The sequence below is a fragment of the Argopecten irradians genome, chromosome 11 (genome assembly GCF_041381155.1).
Source record: "Argopecten irradians isolate NY chromosome 11, Ai_NY, whole genome shotgun sequence".
Lineage (NCBI taxonomy): Eukaryota > Metazoa > Mollusca > Bivalvia > Pectinida > Pectinidae > Argopecten > Argopecten irradians.
Genome location: NC_091144.1, coordinates 24657627 through 24685319, shown reverse-complemented (window position 1 = coordinate 24685319; position 27693 = coordinate 24657627). Strand labels below are relative to the sequence as shown.

General features: G+C 34.7%; 1 protein-coding gene across 3 annotated transcripts in view; it reads right to left on the bottom strand.

The window, feature by feature from the left end:
- Window positions 1–1114: 1114 nt before the first annotated feature.
- The window catches only part of LOC138335086 (insulin-degrading enzyme-like), a 32500-nt gene continuing 5921 nt past the window's right edge, over window positions 1115–27693 (bottom strand). For 2 of the 3 annotated variants that reach the window (XM_069284005.1, XM_069284003.1), the window contains exons 4-29: window positions 26639–26665; window positions 26204–26307; window positions 25621–25790; window positions 25153–25275; window positions 24077–24189; window positions 23376–23465; window positions 22889–22961; window positions 21824–21916; window positions 21433–21524; window positions 20803–20883; window positions 20005–20108; window positions 19497–19599; window positions 18807–18902; window positions 18389–18415; window positions 18055–18137; window positions 17522–17666; window positions 16800–16910; window positions 15931–16051; window positions 15167–15258; window positions 13680–13791; window positions 12728–12895; window positions 12042–12166; window positions 7580–7727; window positions 6171–6232; window positions 5856–5996; window positions 1115–4978 (exon numbers count right to left, since the gene is read on the bottom strand). In XM_069284005.1, the coding sequence (XP_069140106.1) occupies window positions 4877–4978; window positions 5856–5996; window positions 6171–6232; window positions 7580–7727; window positions 12042–12166; window positions 12728–12895; window positions 13680–13791; window positions 15167–15258; window positions 15931–16051; window positions 16800–16910; window positions 17522–17666; window positions 18055–18137; window positions 18389–18415; window positions 18807–18902; window positions 19497–19599; window positions 20005–20108; window positions 20803–20883; window positions 21433–21524; window positions 21824–21916; window positions 22889–22961; window positions 23376–23465; window positions 24077–24189; window positions 25153–25275; window positions 25621–25790; window positions 26204–26307; window positions 26639–26665 (2706 nt within the window). In that variant the 3' untranslated portion in view covers window positions 1115–4876. Of the gene's footprint in view, window positions 4979–5855; window positions 5997–6170; window positions 6233–7579; window positions 7728–11657; window positions 11679–12041; window positions 12167–12727; window positions 12896–13679; window positions 13792–15166; window positions 15259–15930; window positions 16052–16799; window positions 16911–17521; window positions 17667–18054; window positions 18138–18388; window positions 18416–18806; window positions 18903–19496; window positions 19600–20004; window positions 20109–20802; window positions 20884–21432; window positions 21525–21823; window positions 21917–22888; window positions 22962–23375; window positions 23466–24076; window positions 24190–25152; window positions 25276–25620; window positions 25791–26203; window positions 26308–26638; window positions 26666–27693 lie in introns of all 3 variants that reach the window. The other variant, XM_069284004.1, reaches the window with a different exon arrangement.

The following is a 27693-nucleotide window of genomic DNA, read 5'->3' as shown; positions in this document are numbered from 1 at the left end:
TATATAGATATTATAGTATCACATATATTTCAATACCGTTTGTTAGAAATTCATGTCGTGCCATGTCCCTGTGATTCCTAGAAACTTTCAGTGTTGTTGTAAATGCAGTTCTAACTTTTTTTTTTCTGCACGACCGCCAGCCGAACTCAAACTACCTGTTTAACTGATAAGACTTGTAGAAGTGGAGATTTCTGAGAAATATATAAGTATATGTTCCAGAAAAAATGGCACTGTTTTTAAGTACATGGTAAACCTAGTGAGTCGTTAAATGGACCTCAATCTAAAAGACCGTTTAATAAATCAAATTAAACCAGGCAACTATACCTTGCAGGAAATATCAACATTAGGGTTTTTGATCCATAAATCCGATGTGTACACACAGGTAGTACTCTATCAGTATAGATCACAGTATCTCGATACAACCACAAGTTTTCGTATATGTAATATTAGCTCCGGCATCTTGGTCAGTCACAAGTGAAAATGACGTCCCGTTATTTCAAAACTTATAAGGGCTGTGTCAAGGCGGTGTCTCTATCCCGCATTTCTTTAGACATAATTTGTTGACTTACATTTTCTTCTTCTTTTTAACTGTTAAATGTAGTTTTCTTGTCACCATTACTAAGTATATCCTTGTCTACAGAGATGGCCCCTTACAATGGACGTTTGATTTGTTTGGTTTGGTAATTATGTGTATTTTAACATCATAAATGCCAGTGTCTTTTCAAACAATGTTAGAGGTTAACAGGACGAGATACTTCCAACCATTGTAATCGGGGTGGAATAAGACCTCAAACACGTGTAGGAGTAGGCCAGGGTCGTAAATTTAAGGACGTGCCAGGTTTAGATGGTAGAAGAAAGCTCCTAGTACCCGGAGGAAAAACACTGACCAACGGTCAGTACATAGCAACTGCCTCACATGGAATTTGAGGTCTTGACCCATCTGGGGGCTTGTGGTAAAAAATCTTAAGAGTAACAGTCACTCAATCATCACATGTACACCAGTTAGTGTGAATGGGGTTTGGTGGGTCTTTTTTTTTACCCGACTGATTTAGCTTACTTCTCACAGAGTCAATCTTTGTCTCTGCTATTGAAACAGAAATCAATAACTCAGAAACATCTTGTATTTATTTATTATCTCTTGACCTAGAATGAAAACACAATCTATATTTCAATAGTAACAACAATTGTTTATCACATTTTGAGTCTTGTTACATATATACAGAGGAAACAAAATTTTCAAAATAAAAATTGAGACTCTGGGGTGATTTAGTAGGAATGGGTCCAGTTAGTAGTTAACATGTCTGATTTTATAAAACACTGAAAATCAATCTATAATAAAAGCTCAGAAGAAATTGACAATACATTACATTCCTGAACCAAACAAGAGTGAGCTTATTCTGCATTAAGCATATATCACAGAGTTATCTGCCCTTTCAGATAGGTATTGATTGTTACTTCATGTTTTTGTTAGATAATCAGTGAAATAATTTTCGTTTACAAAATGATGTGACAATCAATACAGTATCTACCCACAAAGGCAGATAACTCTGTAAGATGCAAAGACTGAATTAGATTTTGAAGTCAAAGGTCAAGGTCATGTTAATTCTTACACTAATTCCACCTTTTTGTAATAACTTGTATGCAAATAATATTACATTTATTTGTGAAACTTATTTTATTCACTTGTAAGAAATTGATGACATACTCTTTAAGTGAGTTCAATAGAGCAAATAATTTTTAGTGGATAAAGAAGACGTAATTATTGCATGCAAAAGTCATTTAGAGTAATTATCTATTCTATACATTTGTAGTATTATAATAATTAAAGTTACATATTACTACAGTTAAACAGAAAAATATGAATTTTTATTAAATCCCGTTTTTTCAAATTTAAGAAAATCAAAATTAAAATGGATAAAACTGATTAATAATAATTTTCTTTTCATATGAAAGGTATAGACATAGTCCCTTATTTTCATGTTCTCATTTTACTGTTTTCTGCTCATGTTAACAAAGTTTTTGAACATCACTTCTTTTACAAGTTCATTTTCTACATCTTCATGAAGTTCTTCCTTTGATAACTTCATTAACAGAACTTGTATAACATTGCCTACAACAGTCATTATCCTGAGAAAGTAAAAACCAGCCATCAGAAAACGTCAAAATACATCTAGCAACATTATGGGTGTCACTGTCAACATTTAATTTGTACCCTCATGAAATTTCTGAATGAACTTAGCTAGACAAATAATAGATAGAAAATATTCCTTCAGACAAAAGTGATTGAGGTAAGATGCAGTATGTACAATATACCAAATAAATTAACTTTTAATTAATCCAGTTAAAATCCTCTTAAAATCTCGACATGAAACCAAAACCTTAATAAAAATAAATTCTTCAAGCAATTCATTCTTTCGTCCCTTTTATTTGTAAAGTGCTGTTCCAGTCCTGTGTGTCATTAACTCATTCACTCCTGAAATATCATAATGGACTGGTCTAGTCCTTGATTTAGAAGAGTCTAAATGTGGCTTCAGGGGTGAATAATTAAATAACATACAATAAATAGAAGAGAATATAGTAATTGAAACATTGACTTTTGGCTGGAGATATAAATGAAGATGATGAAAGGATGTGAAATTAAAATTCAACAAATTTAATGAACATAAAACAGAGATTGAAACTCAAGAAATATGATTTTACAAACAAATAAGTGTAAGCAATATACCAGCACCCCGTATATAGCTATAGATTTTATGTAAATGAAGGCTTGAAGAACCTACCTAAGGATATAAAGTATAGTAATAAAATTAGCAAACAACCAATTATTTAGGTTATAAATCCTACCACAAATGTAGTAGGACGACTAAGAAAAATAGTTCTAATTATTATATGTTGTTGTAGATATGTCTCAATGTTGTTACTGACATACTTGGAGGTACATATGTGTAGATAACAAAGAATACCATCTCCAGGGGTTGTGTGTATGTGTGTATATTGTATGTGTGTATGTCTACAACATAATACCTGAAGGGAAGGCAATCAAAATTACATATACAACCAATGTACATGTAAGTTTGCCATATTGGAGATTTTTCTTTTAAAAAAATTTTTAAGTTACTGAACAAAAATTTTGACATGTTATTCTCAAAACAGCTTTTGGTGGCGAATAACATATAAAATGTTCTTCCTGATTCATGGTATGAAAAATATGTCACATACACATGATTTTAATATGACATCAAAGTAGTTAAAAGGCAGGAAAACTGCCAAACAACATTTAACCCAATCTAATTAGATTGACTTTTAACCTCCACAGACTAGTATAACAAGGGCAGTAACTCGATATATCAAATGACATGACAACTAATAATGGTCAATAGAGACTCTAGATTCTTAACTCATTCACCCCTGAAATTTCATAATGGACTGATCTAGTCATTGATTTAGAAGTGTCTAAATGTGTCTTCAGGGGTGAATGAGTTTAAATCAATTATCAAGATTCAAAACACCCTACGAATACACTGGTGTTTAAACATGGTTATATATTGTACACTGATAATTACTATCAAATCATTAAAAAAAAAAGATATGAATGCATGTCAGGTAAAAGATTGAATATTTCATCAACATTTTTTTTAAAAGATTACAATAATTCTGATGAGGTAATGACTTATTGCAGCCAATCAAGTTTTTAAGTCTTCCTATACAGCGCATACCAAATGTTCAACATGTACAGATACATACATGAACAATCCATACACAAAAATTTCAAAATTCCACATGATATTATATTTGATGTAAAGGACTTAAAAATTCATCATACCAGATTTTAAAACTTCTCACCTCAAATTCAACACTGAATAAAGACATTCTACAACATATCTTCAACACACTATATAAAATTGTTCAACATTCTGATGAGGGGTCTTAGGTAATATAAACATATACAACTCTTTTCTCACTCTTCATTTCGAAGAGTTATCTGCCCTTGTTTTCAAAAATCATGACGTTACTATGGGTCTGGGTTTTTTTTTTCTACACCGACGGGAAGAAGAACTTCGGAGCAGTTGGTCATGTGACCTGCACATTTGCTAATCAAGATGTCAGACCTATGACTTATTTCTTTGAAGTAGCCACAAACGCCAAGAGAGGAACGCTTTTAAATGTGTTGTTAATAAAAAATTTACCAATTTCTAAGAATATATTGTCAATTCTTGTTAAGAAATGGTAATGAAAAAATATATGATCTATGTATTTACACTACAAATCTCGGTCTTATGGAATAGTTAACCGAATAAATCTGGATGCATAATAGAAATTTGATGGGATCATATTTATTAAATACATATTTATGCATCTTGCTCAATGATATTTTGTACCAACTGATAACTGTAAACACTTAATTCTTGTGGATGCAATATTTCAACATATTTGTGAATACATAAATTCACAAACAATTCTTAGAGCTTTTCCTGACAACCATAACTTCATATACACATATACATTTTATACAATTATTCCGAGAACATTTGAATTCAAGTTCAAGCTCCATTGCAAAATTCAATGGAAATTTGTATCTCACAAAAAATTATGTGGTTGGCAGTCCTGCTGAATGTTCTCATGACACCTTGATTCTACTGATGGGATAACAACGTGACAAATTTAATGAAATTAAAACCCATCACAATCGGCCTAACCGAGCAGACCCAGTTAATGTATCACCTCCTAACAAGAGCAGATAACTCAAACAAAGACAACATTAAAATACAACATACGATGTATGATAAATATTGCTCACATACAACAAACAAATTAAAATTCCTGACATATAGTCCACTCTTTTGATTCCATCACAACACACTAACGGTATCACAGTTTAGAGCTTGGACCTGGCTTTCTGTAGGTCTATGTATGGCTTGGGGAGAGGAAACAGGGCCATGTCTCTTTTAAAGTCTGCTATGTCCCTCACAATTATCGGCTGAAACAAAAAGAAACAAAATCACTCAATGTTGAATGAAAAACAATTCTATGACTCCATCAAACAGTTTAACAATACTTTCTGTCATATTATGTCAACTATCATAATGTTTCTTTCTTTTCCTTACCATCCTTTCCACCAACAATGATAGCCAAGCTATACAACATACTGTAAAACATGAAATATTTATGGGTGCATTATTTTGTGGTTTAGAGTTTCCAAAAAATTTGTGGGTGGAAATATCAGTGGTTGGCCTAGCTATGTAATTCCAAACAACATCTGGTTAATCTAGTTTGTTATTTTTCAATTCGCTGTTCAACAGCAACCACACAAATAATAAAAAGTTCTACACAACAAACGTTTCATGTTGTTCAGTGTGTGTATTAGCACTAGCCAACCATGACCTCTTGGTTTTGAGTTCAAGACACACAAGGGGCAGTTGTTAACTACTGACCAGTAAGTTCAAAACACACAAGAGGCAGTTATTAACTACTGACCAGTGAGTTCAAGACCCAGTTGTTAAATAGTGACCAGAACTGACCTATGTTTTTCTATACATTTACTTCCTTAACCTGACATATCCTTAATTAAATAACAGTTCCTTTCAAAGGACATATAACAAATAAATCCTACAACAAACCTTATTTGTAACAGTTTTTGATTTCCAGACAAGACTTACCGGTGGTAGTTTGGGTGTGAGGGGGAGACTTACCCATGGTAGTTTGGGTGTGAGGGCGAGATTTACCGGTTGTAGTTTCGGTGTGAGGGCGAGACTTACCGGTGGTAGTTTGGGTGTGGGGGCGAGACTTACCTGTAGTAGTTTGGGTGTGAGGGCGAGACTTACCGGTGGTAGTTCGGGTGTGGAGGTGAGACTTACCGGTGGTAGTTCGGGTGTGGAGGCGAGACTATCTGGAGTACTATCTGAGTCCTGACTGTCAGGGCTGCCATTTCCTTCTGCTGTCGACATCACATGTACAGAAAGTTTGTGTCTCCTAGGTGCTCCAACACATATATGTTCCTGATGAAAATAAAATAGCTTTGTGATATATGGCTTCTAATTAGATGGCTTCTAATTCCAATGTTTTGGACATTCTTCATATAAAACAAATTATATACAGTGTATCTACAACATGACAAATATCACTTTACTTTGTGTAATGTCATATATCTATAACAAAGAACTAATACATACCTTGTAAAAGTTGTATACATCACTCTTTTTAATTCCTCTCAGGTAGGCAACTTCAATATCATCTAAACAGAAAACATATTAGATTTCATAATAATTATTATGATAGTAATTTTCCAAAAAGGAAACCTGAGTACAGGTACCCAAGGAAAACCTAAAGGCAGCTAGGTGATCTTCATGCCTATTAAAGTCCAATCTCGATACTCCAGGGGTTATTATCACTGACATTATATCCACCCCTGAGCTTCCTTGTAGTAAAATTGAAGGCACCAGAAGACAGGTAATTGAATCATTTAATGTACATCAAAAGAATCAAATAACAATACACAGTGACTATGTGACTTTGAAGTCGAGTGTTGCTCTCTCTGTAATCTTCAAAGGAAGTGTCTGCTGGCCTGTGATTGGTTAATTTTTTTTCTCTCCTAAACTGCCTCCAGTTTTACTATGAGATATTCTTGTATTATTTCTGGGGTGGCTATAACATCAGTGATAATAACCCCTGGAGTACCGAGATTGGACTTGAATAGGCATGTAGATCACCTTGCTGCTGTATACAGTACACGACATTCATTGTATACAAAATCAATTTTACAACCCCAAAAAAAGTTCATCTAATGAATATGAATAACAACTGTGCATCACCTGACCAATAGACAATAATTGTAAACATTTTTTATATATTACTGTATAACCTGAAAAAATTTTTGTGTAAAAAAATTTGTGATTGTTATGGAACTAAGAATATAAATACAGTGGAACTTGGTTGATAGTACGTAGTTGGATAATTCGAAAACCCGGCTTAATACGAAGTACTTTGCCAGTCCTGGCCGAATTCCCTCTTTGTTTTTGTTTTAAGAACTTGGAAATTTGATTTCGGAAAACTCAAAGAACTAGGATTATACGAAGAAATGTTTGTCCCGAATGACAAAAATCATACATAAAATGTTCTTATAACTCGAAATGAAATTTTTTTGGACAACGAGATCGCCAAAAATGCCGATTTCTTTGAAATAAATCTGGTGTAGAATGTCATTTCAAAATATATATCTCGGTTTTATTGTTATAATTTTGCAACTACTATCAGCGATTTTGACATCTCCCTTGTTTACATTGTTTTACAACATGGAACTAGTCTATATATAACAAGTAAAGATATCGTCAGTAGACATGAGAACTCGCTTAATTCTCGCTTAAAGTTTTATCTCGGTCTTTTTGAATTCGTATTAACGGAGTTCCACTGTATATTGAATCATGTTTCCTATAATATTATTACCATGTTCTATTGGCAAACCACAAATATATCCATGAAATGAATTGAAAGCTCCAAAACATAAAAGATACAGTGAAATTGTGCCTATATTATCAAAGGTCGAAGTTTTATAACTGAAAGCTTACAACTGTGCCAAACTCACCTCGGTCGAAGTTGAACTGTTGTGACACAATTTCCCCCCAGTAACGAGACTGTTGACCACTGATCTTTTTAGGCTTCTCCAGGCGTTTCGCTGCCAGAGCAGTGACATGCTTCTGAAAACTTTCCTCTGTCATGTCATTAATGTAAGCCTGTAAAGACAACCAATAGTGTCCGTATTAATCCATAGAACAATATTAAAATCTTTACAAATGATACAAGTCGGAATTAGTCATGAAGAACCAATAGATCTTCATGCAGATAACACAATATTTTTCAAATAAATGCAAAGGATTGAATCAATCAATGTCCAACTCTCCTAGCATATTCATGTGGAATTAAGAACTTTCTTTATATTTGTGGCTATCAAATTTCACGATTTTTATTTTAAAACAAATTCGCAAATTGAAAAATTCAATGGAAATTCCTATCAACGAATATGATGTAGATAGAAACTTCACGAATTTACTTGCATAGGAAATTCATGAAAGTAAATTGCACAAATGAAAAGAAAGTTGGTTTACAGTATACTATACTTAAGTCATGTATTTTCGGATGATACACATTTTCTCATAATTTCGCCAGTTAGCTCTAATTTAACGTGAAATCAAATTTTTCCATGAATATTTGTATAAATCATATGGTAAAACATAATACCTGTCTATAAAGGAAAGACTCATCAATCCCATTTGGTGCAATACGCTAATATTAACGTCTGCATAAAGGAAACCTGTCTATAAAGGACAATTTGGCTATGTGCCTATTTGACTGTACACTGTACGTATTATTACAGTGTTCAGTAAGAGCCCTTGATATAGAAAAGTTACGTAATGGTGTATGTGTTATAAACAATGAAGACATGAATAATGTTTTTCGCGAATATAACCTTTAAAGTGGTTTACAGCATATCTGGCTCTGATTTCTGGAAAAATACAATTACAAACTCAAGTTCTATTCCTTATGTAATGTATATGAAAAATGGTAACTTAAGTAAGTTTTTGTGGCTGGTGAAATACTTAAATCCATACTCTGGAGGAAGGCCTCCACTCTCTTCTACACATACTGTGGTTTATGGTGATTTTGGTAAGATATACTTACATCCATACTCTGGAGGAATGCCTCCACTCTGTTCTCCACATACTGTGGTTGATGGTAATTCTGGTGAGATACTTACATCCATACTCTGGAGGAATGCCTCCACTCTGTTCTCCACATACTGTGGTTTATGGTAATTCTGGTGAGATACTTACATCCATACTCTGGAGGAAGGCCTTGACTCTGTTCTCCACATACTGTGGTTTATGGTAATTTTGGTAAGATATACTTACATCCATTCTCTGGAGGAAGGCCTTCACTCTGTTCTCCACATACTGTGGTTGATGGTAATCCTGGTGAGATACTTACATCCATACTCTGGAGGAAGGCCTCCACTCTGTTCTCCACATACTGTGGTTTATGGTAATCCTGGTGAGATACTTACATCCATACTCTGGAGGAAGGCCTCCACTCTGTTCTCCACATACTGTGGTTTACGGTAATCCTGGTGAGATACTTACATCCATACTCTGGAGGAATGCCTCCACTCTGTTCTCCACATACTGTGGTTTATGGTAATTCTGGTGAGATACTTACATCCATACTCTGGAGGAATGCCTCCACTCTGTTCTCCACATACTGTGGTTTACGGTAATCCTGGTGAGATACTTACATCCATACTCTGGAGGAATGCCTCCACTCTGTTCTCCACATACTGTGGTTTATGGTAATTCTGGTGAGATACTTACATCCATACTCTGGAGGAAGGCCTCCACTCTGTTCTCCACATACTGTGGTTTATGGTAATTCTGGTGAGATACTTACATCCATACTCTGGAGGAAGGCCTCCACTCTGTTCTCCACATACTGTGGTTTATGGTAATCCTGGTGAGATACTTACATCCATACTCTGGAGGAATGCCTCGACTCTGTTCTCCACATACTGTGGTTTACGGTAATTCTGGTGAGATACTTACATCCATTCTCTGGAGGAAGGCCTTCACTCTGTTCTCCTGATACTGTGGTTTACGGTAATCCTGGTGAGATACTTACATCCATACTCTGGAGGAAGGCCTTGACTCTGTTCTCCACATACTGTGGTTGATGGTAATTCTGGTGAGATACTTACATCCATACTCTGGAGGAAGGCCTTCACTCTGTTCTCCACATACTGTGGTTTATGGTAATTCTGGTGAGATACTTACATCCATACTCTGGAGGAATGCCTCCACTCTGTTCTCCACATACTGTGGTTTATGTTGATTCTGGTGAGATACTTACATCCATACTCTGGAGGAAGGCCTTGACTCTGTTCTCCACATACTGTGGTTTATGGAAATTTTGGTAAGATATACTTACATCCATTCTCTGGAGGAAGGCCTTCACTCTGTTCTCCACATACTGTGGTTTATGGTAATCCTGGTGAGATACTTACATCCATACTCTGGAGGAAGGCCTTCACTCTGTTCTCCACATACTGTGGTTTACGGTAATCCTGGTGAGATACTTACATCCATACTCTGGAGGAATGCCTCCACTCTGTTCTCCACATACTGTGGTTTATGGTAATTCTGGTGAGATACTTACATCCATACTCTGGAGGAAGGCCTCCACTCTGTTCTCCACATACTGTGGTTTATGGTAATTCTGGTGAGATACTTACATCCATACTCTGGAGGAATGCCTCCACTCTGTTCTCCACATACTGTGGTTTATGGTAATTCTGGTGAGATATACTTACATCCATACTCTGGAGGAATGCCTCCACTCTGTTCTCCACATACTGTGGTTTATGGTAATTCTGGTGAGATACTTACATCCATACTCTGGAGGAAGGCCTCCACTCTGTTCTCCACATACTGTGGTTTATGTTGATTCTGGTGAGATACTTACATCCATACTTTGAAGGAAGGCCTCCACACTGTTCTCCACATACTGTGGTTTATGGTAATTCTGGTGAGATACTTACATCCATACTCTGGAGGAAGGCCTCCACTCTGTTCTCCACATACTGTGGTTTATGGTAATTCTGGTGAGATACTTACATCCATATACTTTGAAGGAAGGCCTCCACACTGTTCTCCACATACTGTGGTTTATGGTAATTCTGGTGAGATACTTACATCCATACTCTGGAGGAATGCCTCCACTCTGTTCTCCACATACTGTGGTTTATGTTGATTCTGGTGAGATACTTACATCCATACTTTGAAGGAAGGCCTCCACTCTGTTCTCCACATACTGTGGTTTATGGCAATTCTGGTGAGATACTTACATCCATACTCTGGAGGAAGGCCTCCACTCTGTTCTCCACATACTGCGGTTTATGGTAATTTTGGTGAGATATACTTACGTCCATACTCTGGAGAAATGCCTCCACTCTGTTCTCCTCATACTGTGGTTTATGTTGATTCTGGTGAGATACTTACATCCATACTCTGGAGGAAGGCCTCCACTCTGTTCTCCACATACTGTGGTTTATGTTGATTCTGGTGAGATATACTTACATCCATACTCTGGAGGAATGCCTCCACTCTGTTCTCCACATACTGTGGTTTATGGTAATTCTGGTGAGATATACTTACGTCCATACTCTGGAGGAATGCCTCCACTCTGTTCTCCACATACTGTGGTTTATGTTGATTCTGGTGAGATACTTACATCCATACTCTGGAGGAAGGCCTCCACTCTGTTCTCCACATACTGTGGTTTATGTTGATTCTGGTGAGATACTTACATCCATACTTTGAAGGAAGGCCTCCACACTGTTCTCCACATACTGTGGTTTATGGTAATTCTGGTGAGATATACTTACATCCATACTTTGAAGGAAGGCCTCCACACTGTTCTCCACATACTGTGGTTTATGGTAATTCTGGTGAGATATACTTACATCCATACTTTGAAGGAAGGCCTCCACACTGTTCTCCACATACTGTGGTTTATGGTAATTCTGGTGAGATACTTACATCCATACTCTGGAGGAATGCCTCCACTCTGTTCTCCACATACTGTGGTTTATGGTAATTCTGGTGAGATATACTTACATCCATACTTTGAAGGAAGGCCTCCACACTGTTCTCCACATACTGTGATTTATGGTAATTCTGGTGAGATACTTACGTCCATACTCTGGAGGAATGCCTCAACTCTGTTCTCCACATACTGTGGTTTATGGTAATTCTGGTGAGATATACTTACATCCATACTCTGGAGGAATGCCTCCACTCTGTTCTCCACATACTGTGGTTTATGGTAATCCTGGTGAGATACTTACATCCATACTCTGGAGGAAGGCCTCCACTCTGTTCTCCACATACTGTGGTTTATGGTAATGCTGGTGAGATACTTACATCCATTCTCTGGAGGAATGCCTCCACTCTGTTCTCCACATACTGTGGTTTATGGTAATTCAGGTGAGATTTACTTACATCCATACTCTGGAGGAATGCCTCGACTCTGTTCTCCACATACTGTGGTTTACGGTCCGACTGTACTATAATCCTCATTCCCTGGACACCACTGGTTCTCCTTATACCACTAAACACGATGTATCCTGGAAATATGGCAAAATAATGTATTCTCTCAAAATCTAGCTGATCATTTTCATACTAAACACGTCATTCTGTCTTAAGTTATCTGTAATTAAATTGATCATTTTCATACTAAACACGTCATTCTGTCTTAAGTTATCTGTAATTAAATTGATAGTTTGTTTGTGTCTATATACTACAACCAAATATAATGCTACTCAAAGGAATACACTTTATGTATATTAATCATTGTGTGTGTTATATGATACATGAAGCCACACATCATCCATCACATCTCAAATTAGTAGGACAAAAACATTCATAAGAAGACAACTGAATATGATTTGACCTACTGTAATTGTGTTTTTTTTTAATGTGGATAGTTTTTCCTAGTACCCATAATCAGCTTTCAAACTATTTGCAGCTCAATGATTTTCAGGTTTTCTTACATATCAAGATTTGCACTCGTTGATATCTTCTTCGTGGATATATCTTCAGAGATTTAATGAAAGAAAATAAGCAAAAAATTTTCACATGGTGAATAATTCCACTTTAATTAAAAATTTTATTGTATCAGTAATTACCGAGCTGTTCCTTGGTGCGGAGTATATCGAAGCATGGCTCCCCTATGATCTGGATGAAGAGCTCCAACAACATGTTGGTATCGGTCAGCTGTACTCCACACTGGTAGTAGATCTCTATACTGGAACTTTTATGGACCTGGTTGTTCTCCTCACACACGTAGTAACACCCTGTAAACGGAATTCAGAGGTCTCTATTCTGTTTTTAAATATAACAGAGGCATCTACCCTTGCTGGTAGGTATTGATTGTGAGGTCATGTGTTTGGGAGCATAACATCATACTTTTCAGAGAAAATTACATGAATTTGGTTCACATGATAATGATATCACAATGGATACCTACCCGCAAGAAAGGTAACTCTGTAAAATGCAAATTCAAAACAGGTAACTTATTGGACTAAATAAGCAGTGATAACTAGAAAGTATGTAAGACATAAGTGTCTCTCGTCTCCAACAGAATTAAGATTACAATATGATAGGACAGGAAGGCATAACCATGGACAACACTAAATGAATAAGCCCTATCTATTTCATGGCAGCAGGAGTGTAATAAGAAATGAACCCAATAAGCTTTAACTGTTTCTGTACTTTGTATTCTTTCCGTATTTTGTTCCAGAAAAGCCCAATAAGCTTCAACTGTTTCTGTATTAGTATTTTTTCCGTATTTTGTTCCAGAAAAGCCTAATAAGCTTCAACTGTATCTGTACTTTGTATTCTTTCCGTATTTTGTTCCAGAGAAGTCTCCCAAAATGAAGGACAATCTGTGTAGTTGCTGTGTGTTAATTCTTTTAATTTAAACATGGCACAATGGCATAGATTCACTAAAACAATTCACAATACATTGAATACAACTAAAAACAAATTAGGTAGTAATATATGTCGCTTATTTTATAGCTATGGAGATTTTGAAAAAAACTTTGAGTATCTTTTTTTTACTAGTTAAGTGTTAATTACCATCTGGTAACTGTAATTCCCTGAAGTGTTTTTTCTGACTGGGTAACAGTGACCTAGTTCCACTCTGCTTCTGGAGAATGTCCTCAATCATGGTGGTCACCTCCAGGGCTTTCTGTAACACAAAGTATAGTTATCTGGTAAGAAAGGTCACAAAAATGTAATGTCTCCCTAGTTATAGTTAAAAGTACAGGAACATTGACACCGGTTCAAAATATTTAAAATTTCATCCTGGGGTTACTATCATTATCGTTAAATCCACCCCATTTCATTGTAACTCTGAAGGCTTTGTGGAGGGCACCAGATGAGACAGGTAGTTTGGTCCTTTACATCAAAAGAATCAAATAACAGTACACTGTGGTTGACTGTTGCTTTGAAGTTGGGCGTCACTCTCTCTGTAATCTTAGAAGACACTCTCTGCAGTCCTGTGATTGGTCAGGTTTTTTTATCCTGAACTTCCTTCGGTTTTTCTATGAACTATTCCAGGAGTGGATATAACAACAAGGATGTTGAAATTCATGTTGATACATTAAAACCTGTCTAATTAGTGCTCGCTTCTATAAGATCACCAATTTAATTTTCGAGTCCCAATTGGCCAATTTCAGAACAATTTGAACTGTTTATAAAGATCACTTGGCTATGAATACAATGTTTCTTTGTCCATCGAGTTGTCTTTTATAGACAGGTTTGAATGTATATGTATCTTTGACTCTCTGACATTGTAGTTATGGAATGTCACACTTTTAAATCATAATGTTCTCAGGAAATGGTGATGTTCGATCACAATATAGAAGTTATTTTCTGAACAAACATACATGTACTTTGACTTCAAGAGCTTGCTCAGAAAAATTTCATATCATTTGAAGTGCATGCATCATAAATCAATATGCTCAAAATTAAAGAAATTTTATCTATTTACTTGTAATTGAACTCCACTTTTATTGATGACTCTTTTTTTTTATTATGCTACCATATCAACCAATCAATTGTGATATTATTCACAGCGATGTCATTTTAACATTATGGGCTGATCACATAATGTTTTAAGCCAATGAAAATGCTTGTTACAAGTAAAATTACGTCATGAATAAATACACTCCAAATTGTAACAGGAGAGGAGAAAATTTAGGGGCCAGACCAGGATTCGAACCCGGGACCCTCCAAACACTAGCCGAGTGGTCTACCGACTGAGCTATCAGGTCACCATTATCGACTCAGTCCAATCCCGCTACACTCCTCCCTCCTTTCTCGAAGTCTTCTCGAAGACATACAAGACCCTTCCAAACACCACCACCATGGGTTATTTAGTTGGGCTCTAATTCTGTAACAGGAGAGGAGAAAATGTAGCGGCCAGACCAGGATTCGAACCCGGGACCCTCCGAACACTAGCCGAGTGCTCTACCGACTGAACTACCAGGTCAATGATGATCGACCCAGTCCAATCCTGCTACAAGATTAAAGAAAACAGAGCTTTCAAAGTAAATACTCACCTGTTTGGTAAAATTGCCGTAAATGAGTCCCTCCAGGTACAGTTTGGACAACAGGTCTGGGATAAAGGCTTGCAGTTTTTCTACTGTGATATCTACAACAATAAATGAGACAATGTCAGTTAAGATGAGAACTTAAGTCATATGAATGTATTAAACTTCACAATGTTTCAAAAGTACGCTGTTTCAAGTGCCTTGCTGACAGAAAGAATTGAATGAATACCTGGTAAGTTGAATGTTTGACCTTTGCCATACCCATTAGAAACTATATGAAAGTCTAGTAGCTGTTTACACATTTGACCTACAGCTTGCCTTAGCTTCCAGAGACTGTATGTAACTTTTTGCTAAATATTTGACCTTTGAACTACAGTACTTAATGATATGTACACTTGGGCAAAACATGTCACTTGAAACATCTTTCATATTCATGATAGTTTATTAAGTAATTGGCCTGCTGCTTCCTCTAAAAGACTGTGTAAGCTGATGGTCATTGTTTGACCATTGAGTCTAACTGTTCTTATAAGTTGTCCCTGAGTATAAGTCACAAAGGACTTCTTTAGAGGATGTATGCCACACTGGAGAACAAGACACAGCCAGTACTGAGAATAATTTGGCGGTAATATGACGATAACTCCAAATCATTATATAATTGTCTGCAAATGCATTTATATAGATGAGCTTAATACTACATGACACTGTGTCCAAACTTTTCAAGCATGCACAATCTCCAGCGACCTATATAGTAACTATTATGACCTTTGACCTACCCTCTAAAGCCTGCATGAGCTCCTCATTGGTCCATTTGACTTCTGACATCAGGATATTGGTGTAGTATATGGCATGTCGGTGGGGCTGTTCTGCCTGGAAGTTCCGCATGGACCTAGCATACTAAAAATAGATCACGACCAATTAGAGAAATCTGTCCAAATGTGGCGCAGATGTTGCACAAAAAGAAATCCTGACAGCCATATTGATGTTTATATTGAAGATGGTTACAACAGTTCTTTGTTTACAAAATTTTTTATCTATTATATTGAAGATGGTTACAACAGTTCTTTGTTTACAAAATTATTTTATCTATCATATTGAAGATGGTTACAACAGTTCTTTGTTTACAAAATTATTTTATCTATCATATTGAAGATGGTTACAACAGTTCTTTGTTTACAAAATTATTTTATCTATGATATTGAAGATGGTTACAACAGTTCTTTGTTTACAAAATTATTTTATCTATCATATTGAAGATGGTTACAACAGTTCTTTGTTTACAAAATTATTTTATCTATCATATTGAAGATGGTTACAACAGTTCTTTGTTTACAAAATTATTTTATCTGTTATATTGAAGATGGTTACAACAGTTCTTTGTTTACAAAATTATTTTATCTATTATATTGAAGATGGTTACAACAGTTCTTTGTTTACAAAATTATTGTATCTATCATATTGAAGATGGTTACAACAGTTCTTTGTTTACAAAATTATTGTATCTATCATATTGAAGATGGTTACAACAGTTCTTTGTTTACAAAATTTTTTATCTATTATATTGAAGATGGTTACAACAGTTCTTTGTTTACAAAATTAGTTTATTTAAACCTAAATATTTTGTATCTCTTGATAACATACTCACCATTTCCTTGAATATAGCAAATCGCTTGGGATCAACTTTAAAGGAAGTCAGCTTCTCCATTATTTTACGAAGAAGTACATCTTGTTTTTCATTGTATCCTCCGACAGCCAGCTGTAAAACACAAATCAAATTTGGCCTTACCTTATAAAATAGAACATTTTAGGAAAAAGCAGTTCAACAGCTGTTCAATGACATTTTGGAGATACAAATCAATTTAAATTTAAAACTGAAATTTTATATAATTGTTTTGTATATTTGTGTCAGTAAAACAATGTGTAATTTGTACTCTACACTTAAAACAAGAAAGGTTAATACATGTATTTACATCATGTAAAAATTTCCAGTACCAACTATAGGTGTGTATAAAATTTAAAATGCTGGGTTAACAACAAATTCATGATAAATTTCTGGCTATATGGTATAATACAATGATTTTCACAAAGTCATTATTATCCCATGTATTCAGTACATGTATATGGATCAATATGTAACTCAAATCCCCACTCCAACCTCACAACAGAATGTATGAAAATAAACGCTTTAAAATTCTTGAATTTCAAAATATTTTAAATTTCAACATCAGTAAAAGAATACATACCATGGTAATTGAATGTGCATACAAATTTGAATTTTGATTTGAAGAACAGACAGAGTCTATATCTTTAGTCCTATAGTGTCTGTGATAAGATAAGGGAATCACATAAGTATGATAAATTACTTACCGACATTCCATAGATGGTACAGTTGAGGTCGTAGTGTAGACCGGCTAGTTCTGCATCATACGCATACTCATTTAATGCATCCTTGAACAAGGTCACAAACAAATTGGTCATGTTACAGTTGGTCGGATCAGAGTACGCCATTGGACTGAAATGGAGAAGATATGTTTTCTTGTCATATGCAACTATTTCTGTTTTTTTTTTTTTTTTGTTCATAGCAATCTTTTTTTCAACCAATATGGTTATGAAATCCAATATTTTGGTAAAAGATTTTAAAGGCATGCTATATCATATGGAAAATGTTGCTTTGCTATTTTCCATTTTGAAAGATTTTTTTAAACATTCACTTAAAATTACACTTTCTGACAACACATTTGAAAGATTTTTGTTGACCTTTAGCAATTGAATAATGATTATAAGCTAGGAGAACCCCACTCCAAGGTATGTGGTGAACACAAAGCTTTTTAAGTGTTTGATAACTTGCCCTTTGTATGGTCGACTAAAATAACTATGGTGTATAATGGGTGAGCGTTTACCTGCTGATTTCAAAGTTGATACAGGCTTTAGGAAGAAGGAAGGTGTCGTCTTGTTTGAACCAGAGGCGAGTGAGCGCACTGTCCTGTAGAAAAAACATTACTGTAATAGTAACTTTTTACACACTCGACAAGGACAATAATTATTAATTAACCACTTGTATTTAATGAGATGCTTTTATAATCATTAAAATCTCATAACAGTTACAGTAAGTGGATCATGGCACTAAATTCACTCAGGTAGGTATGGTCAAATACGTCCTCGTCAGCATAATGAGAAAGATCAGGTTTCATCTTATTGGTAAAAATTACGTAAAAACATTAATCCTGTACATACCTTTACCATTTCTGGGAGTGGACTTGGCTAAAATGAAAATATGAGATAGTTTCATTATACAAATCAAAAATGGATTTCTTATAAATAAGTAGTAAATAGAACACTTGTTCAACAAATACATGGTTTAACTCTATGTATTTGATGAAACGGGGATATATTTCTGTTTGAAGAATAGCTGTTTGAGCAATACATGGTTTTGTTAACGGAAATATATAGGGACACAGACTGGACCATGCAATTAGTTTGACAAATGGCATGTATTCGAGAAATATGGGTTTGAATTAGAGGGGTTTTATTGTATACAAAATTCAAAACAAAAAGAAAAGGAAAACGCGTCATACCTCATCAGTTATTTTGAAGCTAAACATTTAATTACTTCAGTCAGAATCTTATTATAGCATTGCTATTAAAAACTTACATCAACTTCACGAGGTGTCAAGTCAAACACAGTTGGTATAAACTCGTTCCTGACTGGTAAAGCAAGCTTATCATTCAGGCTGCAGGAACCCCAATACTGTGGAAGTCAACAAAATAATATAAATAGTATAGAAAATTTCATATCACATAGTCACGAGTGTAAGATTCTATTTATCACATAACTTTTAATGATAGAAATATAAGTAAAACTTAAAATTTCATCTCTATACAAACAGTAGAAATCCGGCTCGGATGCAACATTTCTACATATACAGACCATAACGTAAAAACTACCTGTTATGTCACAATAGTGTTATTACACATGTGTATGGCTGGATGGGCTAGTTATGTGATAAAAAGATTCTGAAAAATAGCAACTAACTCCACTGGTGACAGTATTTCAAAATTGGAAATTTATTGTAATGAACAAAGTTGGAAATTAATTTGTTGTAATGGACAAAATTATACATCATTATATAGATAAGAGATATTAAATTGTATTTCATTTACCTTCAGGTGTGGGACTTCAAAAGACTTAAACGCTTTCAGCAAAAATTAATATTACATACACTTAACTACCAGACTGTTAAATTCTTCTTCATAGAGCTTTGTGTTAAGCTAATCTCAGGTTGATTTTCAGCTTTAAGTTGCTTTCTCTCCCTTTCTGTTTGTTTTGTATAAAATAAGCTACCTTTAACTTGACATCAGGTATCTCCTCCACTTGATACTCTGTGCCATACCATTTCTCCTTCTGATTGACACGATCCTGGAACTTTTTCCCAATTACTCCAATCCTATATATTAACAGTTAAGGAATCTTAAACATCAGAAACTTAAGGCATGTTACATAAAACTCATTGAACCTATAACAACTTGTTATTCTCTTTCTCAAATCTGGTTGGTGTTTCCATCCTGAGCAGCCATTTAGGCACTTACACTTATTGGCATATCAAAATATCCTTTAATTAATGTATACATGATTTTTTTTTTTTTCATTTTTTTTTATTCATACAATTAAATATTCAAATTTAAAGGGCTTAAAGCAGCATCAAAACTGCTTTTACTATAGAAGTACAGGGTTTTTTCCTTTTTTTATTAAATGTTTTATAAATATTGGGTAAAGTGAGTTCAGGAATAAGGTCCAGTGACTGACCTTTAATCCACAGACATTAAAACAGATCAGCTGGATTCATTTTTACCTCATGTTGTCAGGTGTAATTTTCTCTAGAATCATGTTGATGAGGTCAGGACGGAATTCAGTCAGGAGGTAGGGTCCACTCAAGGTCTCGGTCATAGGGAAGTCCTATCAATAATAAAAGGTCAGTGGTCAAATTGGGTCATTATATAAAAGGTCAAGAACACAAATAAAATTAAAATTTGATGAAATGAAACGTCCCCACAACTTTTCACCCATAAAGGAACATGATAGCAGTTTAAAGTATTAACAATGTTTTTCTAAAAATACTAACAGTGACCTTGAGCCAATGACCCTGGAATTTGACTAGAACCAGGCACTCCATGAGAGTAAGCATTTGTTGTTCCCATTTTGTTTTTGGTTAAAAGTAGTAAATCAAATAAGATAACACAGTTATCACATATGATGAAATGGTATTAATGTTATATGACGAATAAATTCAACAACTTGGAAAACATTGGGTTTATCAACACTGAAGAAAAAGCATGATCTGTTTTCATCCGATGGAATATGAGACACCTACTTCATATTGCTATTTAACTTGCTTGATTTAATGAAGATAATACAATTATTACTCTGGTTCCTTAACTCCTTCACCCCTGGAGACACATCCAAACTCTTCTCACTCAAAGGGTGGAACAGTCCATTATGAATTTTCAGGGGTGGATGTACAAAGTAAACTCAAATATTCTATCCTGACCAGAAGAGCTTACTTCGTACTGCGACAAAGGTTAAGCCTACAGATTAATTTAGTTCTATCAATGCCCCATTCAATGGTAAGTCTGACACAAAGACTACTTACATGTAGACTGCCTGAGAGACCTGAGACATAGTTCCTTGGCTTTTCTTTGTCTTTGAATCTGAAGGTCATCGCACTGAGATCCTGGAGAGACAGAATAGACAGGTCAAGAAATGCAACTATGTCTTATTAATTTAGTATTCATGAAATTTGTTATTTAATTAGATTTTTTATAATTTATCTTTTTGGTTGGAGGAAGTATTATCAACATTTGAATATTTTCTATGATCAGATTAAACAAATTTCCCCATTTTCCAATTAACAGTCTGACAAATTGGAAAATGATTTCAAAGTACAGTAAAGCCCTAAATCTGGATGTAATACAATTGTACATGTATGTTAGAATCTGAATTGTTGAATTTTGTCTATCTAGTCAATAATCAAATCTGTTCCTTGAAACTTATCCGGATTGTGATACATCCAAACTATTGACATCCACTGTTTAAAGTGTCTTTAGTTACTGACTGAGATTTTAATATGGTAATCTTGCATCCTTTTTTAATTATTTGTTAAGTATTCTGTAATCTAATTATTAGAACTTATCAGTTTTCATAAAAACCTATAATCATTATAAATTAAAGTTCAGTGTTGTATAAGAGTCTACTATCTATAAATTCAAGTGTACCAACTTACCTGACATTCTTTAAATATCCACTCCTGGGGTCCTGCCTTTCTCAGTAAATTTACATACTGGTAGGTAAGCGTTACTATGTCGTCAAGGTGCTCTACAGCCAGATATAAATAAATCATTAGAGGTTTACAATCGGATAATACAAAAAAATCATTTTTAATACATACTAGGTGAGTATTACAAGGTCATCAAGGTACATCAAATTAAATTCCTAAGAGGGGTTGATTGTTTAATTATACAGAACAACCATTAATACATTAAAAAAACAAATGCTTCATATGCATATAAACGATTTGATAGTCTGTAACACTTTCATATGGAACTGGAATATCATTATCTGTAAGATTTGTAATCTCCATACACATACACTTCTTACAAACAGAAAACACTGACCTATGCCTTCCTCAGTCAGATCAACGTCCACTTTGAAGAACATGAATCCTTTAGCTCCGCTAGACTGGCCGCCACATAGAGTATTCACCCAGCCTGAAAACGAGGACTAAAATATCACCGCCACATAGAGTATTCACAGAGCCTTAAAACGAGCACTTAAATATCACCGCCACATAGAGTATTCACCCAGCCTGAAAACGAGCACTTAAATATCACCGCCACATAGAGTATTAAAACGAGCACTTAAATATCACCGCCACATAGAGTATTCACCCAGCCTGAAAACGAGCACTTAAATATCACCGCCACATAGAGTATTCACCCAGCCTGAAAACGAGCACTTAAATATCACCGCCACATAGAGTATTCACCCAGCCTGAAAACGAGCACTTAAATATCACCGCCACATAATAGTATCACAGGAACGGAAGGTTAGTTTATTATGGCTTAATTATCATTATTAAAAGCTTAGGTTATTTAAGGATGGACTTTGGCCTATGGGTAGGAGGCTGCACATATTTCCTAAGCGACGATTTAATTTTGTGATTTCCATTTCAAAACTTGCTTGCAAAAATTTATTTTCAGATTTTAAAATTTACTTATCAAGATAAGCAAGGAAGATATTGATCGGAGATAAGATTTTTGAAAGTTACTTTCAATTGATTGTGAATCCAAAAGGAATTTGGTTTGTAGTATCTTGAATTTGTCTTGTTGTAAGGAAAATATTTTGATTGGAAATAAGCTTTTTGATAGTGAAATTTTGTGAGCATTAATCACACGCAAAAGGAAGCTGGCTTGTAGGATCTTGAATTTGTCTTGTTGTGATAAAGACAAGGATGCTTCTATCTCAATCATCAAGGTACACCTGTAATCATGCCACTTATATTGAAATAATATTGTACAAACAGTCATTCCTCAATCCTAATCCTCGGCACTCAAGGGCTTCCGATCACTTACTATGTAGAGATCTTAAGTGATCAGAATCCCTGGAGTATTGAGGATGCTCGATCATCTGGTAGAATGTTGAGTGATTTGTGTGTAGGTGTTGTGAAGTGAGAAATGTACCTTTAGCTTTTAGCTCAGATAGCAGACTGCCCGGTCCTTCATGGCCGACCAGGTGTCCAAGGTAATGTCCAGGCTGAAATATACACAAAACATAGCATAACAAAGTATAAAATTCAACATATCGAAAATGTCTTGATTATTGAACATTAACGTGACATTTTCTATTATGAATAAAATAGTTTACTGGTATTAATAATTTGTTCTTATAATTTGTGATCTCAATAGTTTATGGAAACCTTTGGCATCACCAACAAGGATTTATTGACCTTTGACCTTAGGTTATGACTGAAATTGTCTGGCTGATGACGGACAGTATCCAGCAAGTACCACCAACTAATTAACATGCGTGTATATTAAAGTGTTTAAGATGCAAGGAAACCAATTATAATCAAAATATTTCATCATTTGGAGGTGGACTATAATCATCTTTACTGAACAAATGCTTACAAAGCATAAACGGCGTAAACTTGACTTTGACTCTACTCACATTTGAAGCATAGTAGGGATGCAGATCAGGGATAGACCAAGACATTGATAAGTTCCTCACATCCTTCACTGGCACGGCATAACAGATTGTCTGTTAAATAAAATGGTGTAAAATAAGGTTATTTTACTGGTACGGTATAACAGTTCATCTGTCAAATACAATGGTTTAAAATTAAGTCAAATTACTGGTATGGCATAACAGATTACAAATAACAAAAGTCATTTATCCACAAAAACAATCATTTAACAATTACCTATCAAAACATTGTAGTACAACTAGGTGTCCTTACTACACAGTACAGATCAAAATCAAGGATTAAAATTAGGAAAAAACACTGGATCCTGACAAAAGGAAATAAAGTTGAAGATCATATTTATTCAGTGAAATCTGCGCATAAAAATAAGACCATGAGTGATCCTGGACTATGTCCCTTTATGAGCATGACTCATGGGACTTGAAAATATGACCTCATGGCCAGTAGGTCATGGTTCAGAGATATAAACTTAGAGATATACTGGGGAATTCCAGCAAAGATTTAGAGATACTAATGAAGAGATCTAAGAAAACTTGGAGATATACTGGATAATTTCAGTATAAGAATTCAAGATACTAATGAAGAGATCTAAGAAAACTTGGAGATAAACTGGATAATTTCAGTGTAAGAATTCAAGATACTAAATAAATGAAGAGGTATAAGAAACCTTGCACTGCTCTGGACCATAAGGATGTTCCTTCCATTCTGGTACACTGGTGTTTTTGTTGATTACATCTGCTAGTAGAGGTGCGACTAGGTCTGACAACTCATCTAAAGATTCTGTAACATAAAATTACCGTACATCTCTTCATGTCCTTGGTGAATACTGATGGATCAAAATGTAAAGTACAACACAATATTGAAATATTTAACTTTTAACTTTCAGCTAGATAATGAATTCAAACAGTCTAATTAAATTTAGACTTGTAATTCCACTCCAGTACAATGCTTTACTGTACGCTCCAATACAAGATCTAACAACTCCCTGTTCGGGGTCACCTCAGCATGACCCCAGTAGTTAGCGAATCAGTTAGCATAAACAATGTAAACAACATAAGTAAACAATGTAATTTCATCAAATTATAGGATAACATTACCAGTTCAATGGTTTAATATCAGACGTTATAATCCTCAACTAAAATTAGGGAATATGAGAATTTTTTTTTTTCAAAATTGTACAATTTACTTAATCTACTCTAGATGTACAACTAGAATGTACCTTTGAACCTGTTTTAAGTACAAAATTAACAGCTAGAATATCACACAGAAGATCTTTTTAAAGGTTTTTATATCCACTGTACGTGATTTGCATTGTTTTAAATTTTGGCACAATACAGATGTAAACAAACATGTAAACAAACTCGTGTGTTAGTGTTATTTTGAACTGAAGAAGGCCCTATAGTGGCTGAATATATGTTCTATAGAAATGATTTTTGATTTTACTTTAAATCTATTTTTTTTTATTTCAGATTATCAATACACACCATGTACTAGCTTTATACCATTTTTACCTCATTATAAAATTTAGTAAAGAAACCGAAGATACTGAAACATATTTCCAAACTTCAGTTTGAAACTGAAACCAGAACAATAAGCAATGATAAATTATCACAAGCTTTCTTGATCTGTTGATACAGCAAGATTAAATTAAACTCCAAAATTTACTAATAATTTCATTATCTAACACAACAGCTACCATCAAGATGAATTCACTTCTCTTAGAGAACACATCTTCAAACTTACCTTTACCAAGAATGGAAAGTGCCATGATGTTAGATGAATAATACTTGGAATGAAATTTGAGGAGTTCTTCACGAACATCAAGACCTTTACTCTTGGGTATAGTATCCAGGCTGTCTTTATTACCTATTAAAGAAAATTACAGAAAAATATTTTGTAAGTCAACTAAATGCCGAATCACTTTCATACTGTAAAACCTATCTTAGTGACCACCTCTGTATTATGGCTAACTAGTTCTGAAGACTAGTTTATAATACTTTTGACCTGTGTATACAGACTACTTAGTAATAAAGACAATTTTTCTAAAGTTTGTAGTTGAGTGGTCTTTTTATACAGGTTTTTATAAAGGAAACATAACAAGAAATTTGAAGCGATTTCATTGAGCTTAGACAAGCATGAGATGTAGGTCCAAGGTCAAAATGTAGGTCAGCATAACTTTGGATTTTTAATACACATTTTTTAAAGTCTCACCTGTTCCAAATTTGATGTAGTCATGGTCAGGCTTTGCTAGAGATCTGTCCAGTTGATGGAGACGCCAGGGATCACTCTGGAGGTTTTTGTCATTTTCTGAGTTGACAGCATTTATTTCTCGTTCTGTGGCAGAAGGTGTAAATAAAGGTCCCAGGAAAAACTGTGCAAATCTGGAAAAACAAGTTCTTCATGAGATTCTTTTAAAGATTACTGTTAAGCATTATGCTATTTTATCTAACATACAGTCTGTTCAGTAACCCCTCCCATGTAAATCCTTATCTTTCTCCTACAAGTAATTCTGACGATCTCTTAAAACATGTTTCAACTGTATAGTCACCTATCGCAATAGACAGACTGCAGCAGAGAGGAGTTTCAGAAATTATTTTGAGATTAAAAATACTTATGACTGAACTTAAAGGGCAAATAACTTTTTAATATATGCCTACAAGGGCAGATAACTCTTTGATATACACCTGTAGGGGCAGATAACTCTTTGATATACACCTGTAGGGGCAGATAACTCTTTGATATACACCTGTAAGGGCAGATAACTCTTTGATATATATGGAGGCAGATACTTTACCTATCTAAGGCCCCAGCTAGGTTATCTGGTGCCACATCAAAGTAGAAGTTAGTGTGCTCTCCCGATGTATAGGCATTGGAACTACCGCCATTCTCATTCAAAAACTGAAAAGTTAAGCCACAATTGATTTCTTTTTGTTTAACATCATATTAACAACTATATATTGGTTTTCATTTCAATAAATTTTATTGAGCGATAGTATAGTCAAAGGGATTCAATGACAGTCATGTCTATATAAATTCTTTACTGTTTATGTTGAGTTTGTACAAAAATCCCAGAAGTACTCCAAGTACTAAACTTTTTAAATCAAGCTGTTTCATTAAAATATGCAATTTTGAAAGGCAGACATTTATTTTAGGTTGATGGATATATGATTTACTATGTACTCACATCCTTTTTATAAATCATTTCAGGCAAAAAAATCTTAAATCTTACCTTATTATATTCATTTTCTTGTTCATACTGAAAAAGTAATGATACTGGTATGACAAAAGATCTAACCGTTACTAATATAGAATTCATAATTTTATTATAGTATATGAAGTTAAAATTAGTTTTTCTTTATTTTCATACTAAATCTGGCTTTCTGATTAGTCAACTCTTTTTTTCATACTACATACTACAGTGGAACCTCCCAAAACCGAACCTTCTCAAAACCGATCACTTCTAGAAACCGAACATGGATGTCATGTACGGAATGAATTCCTCTTTATTAATAGTATATAAAACTTCCCAAAACCGATCCCTCCAAATTCCGAATACTGGACCAATTTTGAGATCGGAATAGTCAAATGTAACTAAAATACACTTTTGAAAACCGGCCTTACCTGAGCGACACCGATAGATTGCATTGAGGTCTGATCAACCGACCGTGAAATACACACGTAAGCTTACCTGTACCATAGTTGTTGCATGCCATGTCCTTGGGCATGTATACAGATGTGAAGGCTATAGGTACACGGTAATTATACCCGAGATCGTGGTGTAATTATTTAATCATGTCTATTGTTTAGATATCTAACGAAGGTCTACCATGTGCAAGCGGTTTGTTTACTGTAGGAAAACAAGCAGAGCTAGTAATAAAGAGAAAGTTTCGTATTCAAATCACACAGTTTTTTTTATTTACATATGTTAGTTGTCGGATAACGTAAATTATTTGTACGAAGAATCCGAAGCCATGTATTGTTTTAGAAAATGACTATGTCATATAATGACCGGCATTGACTAATCATCGTGTAATTAGACCATATAATTTGATTCTTGACATAACCGGAAGCGATCGGTCCTATGTAGGTTGCAGACGAGAACATCCCCAAGAACATTCACACAACTAACTAACTAAACTACGTTTATAAGCTGTAACAAAGTCAAGATTGTTGTAATCCATTCCTTTTAAACGTATGATTCTCTCTTTTGTGATAACATTCACATTAACAATCAATATCGGTAGGTTTTAACGAACACTAGGCATACATGCGGTGCACTAGTGT